General features: G+C 32.8%; 1 protein-coding gene across 1 annotated transcript in view; it reads right to left on the reverse strand.

The window, feature by feature from the left end:
• The window catches only part of ZC3H6 (zinc finger CCCH-type containing 6), a 75,706-nt gene that overhangs the window by 15,829 nt on the left and 47,857 nt on the right, over positions 1 to 12,020 (reverse strand). The window contains exons 4-9 of the mRNA XM_053588604.1: positions 11,548 to 11,824; positions 8,973 to 9,106; positions 5,619 to 5,735; positions 4,863 to 4,976; positions 1,926 to 2,033; positions 1,267 to 1,520 (exon numbers count right to left, since the gene is read on the reverse strand). Coding sequence (XP_053444579.1) covers positions 1,267 to 1,520; positions 1,926 to 2,033; positions 4,863 to 4,976; positions 5,619 to 5,735; positions 8,973 to 9,106; positions 11,548 to 11,824 — 1,004 coding nt within the window. The remainder of the gene's footprint in view (positions 1 to 1,266; positions 1,521 to 1,925; positions 2,034 to 4,862; positions 4,977 to 5,618; positions 5,736 to 8,972; positions 9,107 to 11,547; positions 11,825 to 12,020) is intronic.

The following is a 12,020-nucleotide window of genomic DNA, read 5'->3' on the forward strand; positions in this document are numbered from 1 at the left end:
TTATTAATATTATAGATATTTTGAAAAATACAAAAAAATACTAAAATCACCTCTAATCCCACCACCCATATATAAATTTTTTGATTTGTTCTTTCCTAGTCCTTTTTCTAGGTATAGACAGACTTTTTTACAATAAAATTAGAACAATACTATATAAACAGAGAATTTCTTTCATATTATAATTGGTAATTGGTTATTGCTAGCATATACAAAGACTTTTAGTTTTTGAATGTTGCTCTTCTTTCTGGACATCTCACTAATTTAATTATTATTTCTAAGAGTTTTGTTAATTGATTCCTTTAGGTATATTGAGGGAAAGAGACTGTCCAAATAATGAGTTTGCTGCTCTACTTTTAATCTTTACATGTTTTATATCTTTCTTTTATTTTGCTAAAAAGGATCTGATATATAATATTTACAAAATACTAATAGTGAAATAACGTATCTTCTTGACTTTAACAGAAATACTTTTTCTTTTTTTTGAGACAGAGTCTTTAAGCTGTCACCCTGGGTAGAGTGCTGTGGTGTCATAGCTCACAGCAACCTACAACTCTTGGGCTCAAACGATCCTTTTGCCTCAGTTTTTCTATTTTTAGTAGAGACAGGGTCTCGCTTTTGGCTCAGGCTGGTCTCGAACGTGAGCTCAAGCAATCCACCCGCCTTGGCCTCCCAGAGTGCTAGAATTGCAGGCGTGAGCCACTGCACCCAGCCTAACAGAAATACTTTTAATGGTCCATATTAATTGTGATATTTGCTACAGATTTCTTGTTCCTCATTTGCTGAGAATTCCTTGCTTCACTGAGCAGTCAAAGTTAAAAGACCTATAAACATGGGAGTTGAGACCAAGGCACAAAGAACTTGGGGATGAGCAGCGGGGCTGCAATGGTGGTATTAAAACATGAAAAATCTGGATCCAGTTTACTCAGAGGTTTTCCTCTAATGAAATGCTTTTCAAAAAGGACCAAATATGCTGGTGGCCTCATCATCAGGTGGAAGGAATACCAAATCCATCTCTCTGGCAGGGTGCTTAAGCATTACTGTGTTGAAAGTTTCTGAAGCTGTGTAAGGATTCTAAACAAAAGCACTGATGGCAGGCAGCAGAGGTGGGACCAAAAATGTAGTGGGAAGTAGCCATCTGAGCACCTGCCAGATTACCTACTTTCTCTACCTAAGTTTAATGACTTGACTAACTTAGAATACGAGTAAATTTCTTAATACAAATTTTTAGGGGAAAATACTGATGTCATTTTGAAAGTTTTCACTTACTTCTTTCCAATTTTATGTGCTAAATCCACAGTAGGTTTTACAACTATTTCAAAAAGAGATGGAATTTTCTTAAAATCATCAGAGAGATCTGTCTGAAAATCGTCTTCAGGATCAGAAAAGGGAAAATGCTCTGAAGGGGTTGGCAGAAGCCCAACTCCTGGAGGTGGTTTGGGAAGAGGAGTTATGCCATGCTTTCTAAGTTCTTCTAATTCTCGTTCATCTTCATTTATAAGTTCTTCATCAGCATTTAACACCTAAAAATATTGGCAAAGATTAGTATTTCAAAACAAGTTCTCATCCTCACATTAAAACTGTGAAAACTTCAGTAAACTAGTTTTGCCAGTAGAAAATTAATATTAAAGTTGAAATGGATCAGAGATAGCTAACTTCTCATTTTTAATAAAAAGAATGTGGTTTAAAGAGATAAGGAATATTGCTCAAATTAATTTTATAATGGCAGAAAAGTGTAAGAACAAAAGAGTCCTAATTCCTAGTCTACTATTTCTATTTTTCTAATATATTACATTAATAAAAGATAAAATAAAAAAATACTCAATTTCTCAGCAGTTTCATTAACATCTGATTTATAAAATATAATTCAACTCAAAGAATCTTCAGAGAGACCTAGCAAATAATCAAAGTAATGAAATACTACTCACTTTATCCAAAAGTTTCTTTGTTTCTTTAGTCAGATCATCATGGGAAAATTTACAGTTGTCTCCTTGGTAACATTTTGCTCCACTATGGTAGAACTTACATGGAAATTCATGTAAACAAAAACATTAAGGAACAGATCAAGTAAATTCAAGATCTAATTTTTTTAAACCAAAAAACATAACTGTTATACAAGATGAGTAAGCCTAGAGACCTGCTATACACACTGTGCCTATAGTCACCAAGACTGAATTTATACTTAAAATTTTAAGAGGGTAGAACTCAGGTTGCGTTCTTACCATTTAATAAAAAATACCTATTAAACCAATATGATGGGCGGCGCCTGTGGCTCAGTCAGTAAAGCGCCAGCCCCATATACCGAGGGTGGCGGGTTCAAACCCGGCCCCGGCCAAATTGCAACCAAAAAATAGCCAGGCATTGTGGCAGGCGCCTGTAGTCCCAGCTACTTAGGAGCCTGAGGCAAGAGAATCACTTAAGCCCAGGAGTTGGAGGTTGCTGTGAGCTGTGCGAGGCCACAGCACTCTACCGAGGGCCATAAAGTGAGACTCTGTCTCTACAAAAAAAAAAAAAAAAAAGAAAACCAATATGATAATATTGAACTGAATTTCCTATATTTATATAAGATAATTTATTTTTCATTTTATTAAGATTAAATATTTTAATTATATAGAAATAGTCAAGCAGCTTTTTAAATCTTTCTTATTAAAACTAGAAAACCACTTTTTTAAAGAATAAAACATTTATAATGGCTATAGCAAACCCTATAGTTATTTTAATGATGTAAGCCCTTATTACTTTCCAAAATAAAATATTACACAAATTTTGTAGCATGAACTTATATCTATGAAGAAAGTAAAAGGGCTTGATATGTCACGTTAAAGGCAAATATCCAACAATGAAAACTAAAATCTAATCTTAAGATCTTAGAGACTAACTTCTAAAGAAAATATTAAATCTAGAAGTATAGTAAAAATGCAGCATTTTTAGATGGTGTACGTTCAGGGGATAGCAGAATGGTTTTAGGAAATTTATTACTATAATCATATGAATAAGATCAAAAAGAAAAATATCACCTTGGGGGATGCAAAAGGCAACCGATAATATTCAAAATCCTTTCTTTATTAAAAAAAATTTCTGGCACCCGTAGCTCAGTGGGTAGGGCGCCTGCCACATATACTCAGGCTGGCGGGTTCAAATCCGGCCCGCGCCAGCTAAACAACGACAACTGCAACAAAAAAAATAGCTGGGTGTTGTGGTGGGTGCCTATAGTCCCAGCTACTTGGGAGGCTGAAACAAGAGAATCACTTAAGCCCAAGAGTTTCAGGTTGCTGTGAGCTGTGATGCCATGGCACTCTACCAAGGGAGACATAGTGAGACTGTCTCAAAAAAAGAAGACTGATCATTTTAGGTATTCTCAGTTCCATCCATCAATTATAAAATTCCTCATCAACTTTTCACCTAATGATTTTTGCAGCCATTAGTAATGACTGCCTGGATGGATTATAATTTGCAAACAGTGGGATTGTTAGGTCAAAGGGTAACTGCATGGATAATTGTGCCAGATGGCCACCAACCTTCCTTCCATAAGGGTACACCATTTTGACATTCCCATCGACAAGGTATGAATGCATTTATTTTCTCACAGCCTTGCTAACAAACTTTGCTGTCACATCTTTTTGATTTTTGCAGATCTTGACAGCTACAAATGTATATTTTATCTCTGTGTAGTTTAAATTGTATTCTTCTTATAATGAACAAGATTGAGCATCTTTTTATATATTTTGTTAACTATCTACATTCCTCTTTCTGAGGGTATTCAGTCTTGATAAGTGATACAAATTGCATACAATTTTTCCCACTTTATTACTTATTTTACTTATTTCATGTTATATATACTTGTTATGCAAATTTAAGCTTTTCTAGGTAGTCAAATTTCAATCTTTCTCTTATTGGTTCTGGACTTTGAGTCACAGTCAAGAAAGTCTTCTGTTCTTCTGAGTTATATAAGGAATTCATTCACATATTCCTCTGGTAATTGTATGGTTCAATATTTTTACATTTAGATCTATAATAGAAATTTTTCATTTTCCATTTTATTTACCTTCTTTTTTATTGTTTACATTTTTTTTTATCTTGCCAATACTATTTAAATTTACCTGAAAAATAAATGTGAGAATCTACCAAATATCACAGTGTCCTGATGTGGCAGAAATAATCACAATAAAGCAACACTTATACATGAGGGAAAACAAATCCATGGAGCCAAACAGAAAACACAGAAAAAAACCATATGTGTAAACAACATTATTTTATGAGAAATACAGACTTTCATATTTATGGGGAAAGCTCCACTAGTCATAAGTGATAGTGAGCAACACAGCTAGCTATCTGGAGGTAAATTAATATGAGAAAATGCATAACACATTATTTTTAAAAAAGGACCAGAAAACTCTTAGTGAAATTCCAACTTGAGTAGGGACAGGAGTATAATTTAAATGTACCTTATTTCCAAAGGGAGAAGTAGAAAAGAATATACAGTGTTTATCACTAGATGGGAAGATCTGACAAGACTTAGATTTTATAATCTTCAATAATGATTATTACTTATGAACCTAAGTAAAACAGCTGTCATAAAATAAATATTTTGTCAAGTATTTAAGAAAGCACAGTTTCTTGAAATACTTCACGCTGATTATGTTAAATATAAAGTACTTTTACTTACTAGAATTTTTTTCCAAGGGAAATTTATTTCATTTCCTAAAGAAAATGTCAGTTTTCCTTTTTAAAGTACAAAATCTGACGAGGGTTCATGTAATGTATTGTTTTAAATTTAAAATAAAACAAGGCTTTCTAGGTTATATTTGAACTTCAATGCTTTCAAACCTCAATGTTTTGTTTAACATACATTTTTAATAAAGGATATTATGCATATAAATGCAGTTTTCTCCTTTGGTACAATATCCTTGTAAATAAAACTTGCAGATTTCTTTTCTCTTCTCCAGCTCTGCATCATGATCAAATTTACATTGATCTCCCTGTTTACAAAAAAAGAAAAAAGAAAGAAAGGAAAGAAAAGAAAAAAAAGGAAAAGAAGTAAGAAAGAAGAGGGAAAAGTGAAACGAACAATTAATTTGAATTTTCTCCATGGTGTTTCATGATGGAATTCATGGTCATTATCTTCAATCTTTAAATAACAAGCTAACAGTAACTCAAATACTTCCTTAGAATTCCTGCCCAAGACAGTGGATGTTGCTACATGCAGCAAGACTGCACAGTGAACAAAGCCTCAGAAGATGCTGCCTGAGTTCAAATAGCACTCAGTATTTCTTAACTTACTTAACCACTTAGTGCCCCTTATAAAATAAGGATAATAATAGCGACTACTTTGTAGAGTCCCTGTAAGGTTTAACTCATTTAATATTAGTTGTACTTCAAATAGTACTTGCCTTATATAACATTATGTGATTTTAAATAAAATCTGATTTTAAAAAGTTACATTACTGTCCCAGAATTAAATGACCTCTTAGTATAGTATTTCCACACAAGATACATTTTAAAGAACCAGTTTTACTACAATTGTATGAGAAATTTTAAAAATTAGCCACCCTTGATAAAGACATTAAATTTTTCATATCATTTGAGAAGTTAAATGATTTATGATACCCCTATAAATTTACCTTAATGCATCTCCCTTCCAGGAAGTATTTACAGATTTGTTTTCCTTTGTGTTCCACTGTATGCTGATTAATAAATTCCTGAGTCATAACCTTCCATTTCTTCCCTGGCTTACTGTACTGTAAAAAAAAAATCATTTGAATCAACATATGAAATATTAATAGGTATTAATTGTGTAGCTAAATGGATGTGGAAAGCAGTACTGACTATTAAGTGATCAAAATTGAACACTCTGATGCTGTTCATTTATTTGAAGAGAGATATGTTTCTAGTAATCTGCTTACTGCTATTAGTGGTTGCAAAGAAGCTTATTTCTATCTATTTTAATGAGGATACACAACTTCATTTTAAAAACAAAATTGTAAAAAGCTTGAAAATTCACAATAACACACGATTTTGGCAAAGTTGCAATAAAATATGCACTCTCATATATCAATGATAACTACATTATAAAAGACTTTAAAATATCTATATTGTTTGGCACAAAATTTTTACTTTTAAAGACTATTTTCTAAAGGAATTATCTCACAAAAAATTTAATTACAAAACAATTGCTGCAGGGCGGTACCTGTGGCTCAAGGAGTAGGGCGCCAGTCCCATATGCCATAGGTGGCAGGTTCAAACCTAGCCCCGGCCAAAAAAAAAAAAAAAAAATGGTCTCCAAAACAATTGCTGCAGAATTATTAACACAGTAAAACAAACAAAACTAGAAATACTCTATATATCCAAAACTAGCAGATGGGTCAAATACATTATGATACAATCAGGTGGGAAAATTTTATGCAGTCATTAAGCAATCATGTGATAGACATAAAAAAATGTTTACAACACTTTATGAAGTGAAAAACTGACCCCAACTCTATAATTACAAAGGCAAAGAAAAAAGACTAAAAGAATATGTCCCTACATTTTACAGTATATATCTCTAGATAGTTGATTAGAGATTTTATATATATGTGTGGTTACTTTGTGCTTTCTTTTCAAGAAAAAAGCAAACAGGAGCAGGTATTACCTTTGATGTTTAAATTTTAAGAAATTAAAGAAAAATAAATATTAAGACAAATTAAGAAAAAACAATCTCAGGCCAGGTGAAGTGGCTTACACCTGTATTCCTACCATTTTGGGAGGCCAAGGCAGGAGGATACCTTGAGGCCAGGGATTAGAGACCAGCTTGAGCAACATAAGAGATCCTGTCTCTACAAAAAGTAGAAAAATTAGCCAGGCATGGTGGCATGTGCTCATAGTTCCAGCTACTTGGGAAGCTGAGGCAGGAGGATCCCTTGAGCCAAAGAGTTCGAAGTTGCAGTGAGCTATGATAATACCACTGCATTCTAGCCTGAGCAACATAGCACGACTGTCAGAAAGAAAGAAAAGAAGGGAAGGAAACGAAGGAAGGGAGAAAGAAAAGAGAGGAAGGAAAAGAGGAAGGGAAGGAAGGGAGGGAGGGAGAAAGTGAGGAAGGAGAAAGGGAGGAAAGGAAGGAAGAAAGGAAAGACAGAGGGAGGGAGGGAGGAAGAAAGGAAATTTCACAGTACTACTTGTTTTCCTTAGTTCTACTTGTTTTCCTTAGTTCTCCTATTCAACTTTTGCACAAGTATGAGAAGACTGAGTGACAAGACTGAATATGATGCTTAGCCATGCTAAATATAGTAAGTTACATTCTTGAACTCTATACAACAACATCGTTTTTCAAGCACCTGGCATGTTCTATGTCTTGTACATCATAGGAACTCAGTAATGATTTATTCTTTTCGATTTTCTCTTTTCCCTTAATTTGCTAGAAGATGGAGCTTTCTATCTACTGAAACAGGAAACTGCCTGCAGGAAACACTTAAGGCAACAGATGCCTAAACTGAAATCTGATTCTCAGCACTCACAGTTGAAATTATATTTTACTATAAGCATTTTGAAAAAAGGTACAAGAATACCATGCAAACAGATACAAGAATCCTAGCGGTTCTTTTTTTAAAATATAAATATATCCAAATTGCCCTAGGAAAACAACAATAACATTGCTTATAAAATACTCTGATAGAATCATTTAAAATGTGCTCTTCTATGCCCTAGCTTAGAAAGAAAGAAATCATTTATTTTGTCTTAAATCTACATAAATTTAATTCACATTTTTATAAATTAATTTAGAACAAGTGGATGTAAACAACCAGCTCACATATGCTTTCTGTACAAAGAATCATGGCTGTGATAAAATAAGCAAACAGAGTGCATTTTGCAAAGTCAATAAGCCAAATTGAGGACTAGAACTCTTAAATTAAGAAGAATTAGGTAATCACACATACAAAACCCCTGAAAACTGCAACAAGTTGTACTTCTGTTTCATTAATAACTCACTCTTTCTCTGTGCATTACTTTTTAATAATGGTTCATTGTTTTAATAAAAAATTAAGGAGGTTGTGTTTTAGCTTAGTTCAATTTAAACGAGCAGAAAAGTATCTCAATATCCGTAACTGTGGGAAACCTGACTATAATCAAGGTACTCAAGAAAATCTAAACCTAACTTAAGAAACAAATTTTTAGAACAATACATGTATTAAGTGCATAGACGATATGGCCTTTTAAGTTTCAGCTTAAAGAGGAACCATAAATAATCTCTACCCATAAGATCTCATGTAATTTAAGAACTGGAAGAACCAAAGAAGTAATCTAATTCATCACCGTCAGTGACAAACAGGAAAACTGATGTTTAGAGAAGTCAGTGACTTGCCAAAGGTTGCATGGTGAGTTAGGCGATTAGGGAAAGAATTCAAAGAAATTTTATTGGAACAGTGGTAGAATACAGGAATTGGGGGACTCTAACATAGAGAGTCACTACAAGGTTGAAATGTATGTGTTCGGAGTTCAACTCCACATAGTATATTAAATATCTAACATATGCAAGGTACATAAGTTTACCTTTCCAACTATTTATATTCCCTTTTCTTCTCTTTCCATGTTTTCAACTCTAATAAGTAAGTTAAACACTGCCTCCCTTCTCAGTCCTGCTATATAGTGAGCTATTAGTGTCTTATTGCCATTTGCATCTGGGGAAGATGAATCCTAGGAAAGAAAAGCACAACAGAAGACTAACAGAAGATTTACTTTTTGCTTTTAGATATATATTTAAAGTTTTGAAGTTCTTTTACACATATTGATTTTATTTCCCAATCACCTAAATTTGTACCTCTCTACTAGTATCTTGACTAAAATAGTAATTCTTCTTGTGGAGCTTATTTACACTGAAGTTTTTTATTTATTAATGAAGTAGTGTTAGAATCACGATGCTTTCTTTGCAACCAAATAGATTAAGAGATGGGAAAGCTCCTCTATTTTAGTTTTATATATAACTAAATTCTCAGTACCTCTTGAAAGTCATCAGTTACTGAAAAAACATTAGGCCCTTTATTAGATCTTCCTCCACGGTCTTTTCTTTTGATTTTCTTCGGCAAACCACGTCCACGACTGACATTAAAGCTTTTAACCCTTTGTTCAATACCTAAAAAAGTTAAAATGTATTTCAAATATTACAGAAAAACAGCATACTTGTCAATCTATTAGCTTACAAGAAACAGCAGATATTAATAGTTAATAATGTACAATGCCTTCTTTTTCCCTCTTTAGAGTCAATGAAAAAATTAATAAAATCTTTATATTTTACTTCCTGAGTACTACTTCTTGTTCCTTTATTTCTTAAGGGATATTAAAAACATAGGAAGGCAAGGAACAAGAATATACATAATTAGAGATGCCAAATCCACTTTTATTCGTTTTAATTTTCCTTAGGAAAAGGTCATTTATAAATGTTTCTGCTTTCAAGAGAATTAAATACTATATTCCTATTTAAGAAAGGTATTAGTTAATTTGTAGCTAATCAAATTTCTCTTGATAATTTTCAGTAGTTATATACACATTTCTCCAAGTGAATGTTATACTTGTTTTTTGCTTTTGACTAACTTGGTATTTCAAAGTTATCTAAAAAGATACTCCAATACAAAACTTATGTATTTAGAGCAGTAAGTTAAAATACAAAGTAATTTCTTATTATACTGAGAAATTTTAGGTCATATTGAAACCACTAATTACTACCTTAAAACCTATAAAATAGCCAATGGATATGTGAAAAAATGTTTCAATTCATTAAAAGAAATCAAAGAAATCAAAATTTTAAAAATAACATATCAACCAACTATCACCTCAAAGAATATTAAACTCATTGTTGATAGATATTAGAGAAATTGGCATTTTCACACACTGGCAGGGGAATTATAAATTGGTGCAATTCTTTTTCAGATATCAACTTGGTATATGGATCAAATGTGTGACTATGTCTTTTGACTTGGTAATTCTACTTTTTAGAATTTATCCTTATGAAAAATGTTTTTTGCCTAGATGTTTTCTGATACATGAATATGTTTATTGCTGGGGTCACAGAATTGGAAAAAAACTAGAAGCAGGGCGGCGCCTGTGGCTCAAAGGGGTAGGATACCAGCCCCATATGCTGGAGGTGGTGGGTTCAGACCCAGCCCGGTCCAAAAACTGCAAAAAAAAAAAAAAACTAGAAGCAACTTAAATCTCAAATGATTATTACTAAACAAATCTAATAATTTGTTAAGAAAAATTATAGTACATTTATTTAATTAATCAAAATGTAGGTATTAAAAGCTGTTCATTAATGTAAGAGTGACTGAGATACAATTCACAGTTAAGGGGGAAAAATCAAGTTATAACAATATGTTTATAGTTTTTATTGAAGATGATGGCCGGAAAAATTCTGGAAGAATGTACCAAAAAACATTAGTAATTATTATCTCTGAGTGGTAGAGATTCAAATTCTTTTTGTTTTATCTTTGATCCTTGCTGGGTTATCTTTTCTACACACTGGAAAGTTTTCTGCATTTGACCTTGTATTATTTTCATAATTCAAGGAGAAAATAATGTCAAAAATAAAATGCAATACTCAATTCTTTAAAAGGACAAACAAGTAAGAGCTAAAAAAGAAAAACCTCAGGTGGAAAGGGATGAACAAGTCCTGTCTACATTACCCCTATTCTCTAGGTGGGATGATCCCTGATACCACTATGTCTAGACTCCAGGCACAATCTTGCTCACTGAAACAGCATACCCGTTGAATTTCTTTTATTTCAGCTAAGTCTACATTCCTATTTTTCAAAGGAAATTTACTAGGAAATCAAAAGCCATAGAAATAACCAAATTTACTGCTAACTGATTCCTTTGTTCAAAGATAATTAAAGGGTTGTTACATAGGGTGTGGCTGCTTACTGCTCACCTTAGCATCATCTTGCTCCGGTTTTCTTGAACCGGATATATTTAACAGCCAACAGTTAAGGCTCAAATCAACCTTAACTGACCCATAGTTTCTTTACCCATTGTCAACAGCTAGCAACTTGCCCTGATCTCTCCAGGGACCATGTACTTCAATACAGCAGATAAAGAGATGCCCATTCTAGAAATCTCTAAAGATTATGTTTTTATTTCCAATTGTAAAAGATGATAGTCCTATATGTATTTGCATAACAAAGATGACTACTGTATTTTAAAGCCTAATAAAAGAATAGCTTCCTAGAGTTCTGTCCTTACTGATCTAAAATATAAAGTGGCACAATGTATACAGACAACAGACAGATGGGAGGAGAAACTAATAAAGCTATATTACATTCCTATCTACATTTAAAAGATGACAATGTCTTCATAACTGATGTATTAAGATACCATGTAGCTATAAATATTTGTAGCTTTTTGTTCCCTAGTTTAAAAAATAAAGGAAAATAAATTTAGGAACCACAAGAATAAGCTGATCTTGAGAAAGGATAAGAAATTTCTAAGTTTTTATTCTACAGCTAGCTGTTTTAATAAGTTTCTCATATTCTAAAATAGATTATAATTTCTAAAAAGTTTAATTGATAATTGTAAACTTACCTTGCTGAAGTCCTTTCATTCTCTGTTTTTTCCCTGGTTCTTTAGAAAATGATGACCCTAAAGTAGTATTTGAGGTTTCTTTAGCTTGTCTATATTGTTTTAGCTGACTGGCAAAATCTTCCTCTGTTTCCTGACTGTAGTTACCAAAGTTGTCATCACTGTAGTTCCCGAAGTTGTCATCACTGTAGGTACTGTATTCATCATATTCTTTACTTTTAAATTTTTTGTTATGTTGACCCTTCTTTGATGTCATGTAGCTTCCTGATATATGTCCATGCTAAGTAAAAATGGACAATCATTATCAGGGTTTTTCAATTATGTATAGCAATTGATATTAACACAAAACATCTGTTTTCCCCCAGGAAGTTGGGAGAAAGAAGGCAAAAAGATAGTTATTAGTTCTGACTCCTGATCAGTACTTATCTGACACTATTTAACATTAAGTTCAAAAAGCTAAATGCTACTCTCGTATT

This window comes from Nycticebus coucang, chromosome 4 (genome assembly GCF_027406575.1).
Source record: "Nycticebus coucang isolate mNycCou1 chromosome 4, mNycCou1.pri, whole genome shotgun sequence".
In the NCBI taxonomy this organism is placed as follows: Eukaryota; Metazoa; Chordata; class Mammalia; order Primates; family Lorisidae; genus Nycticebus; species Nycticebus coucang.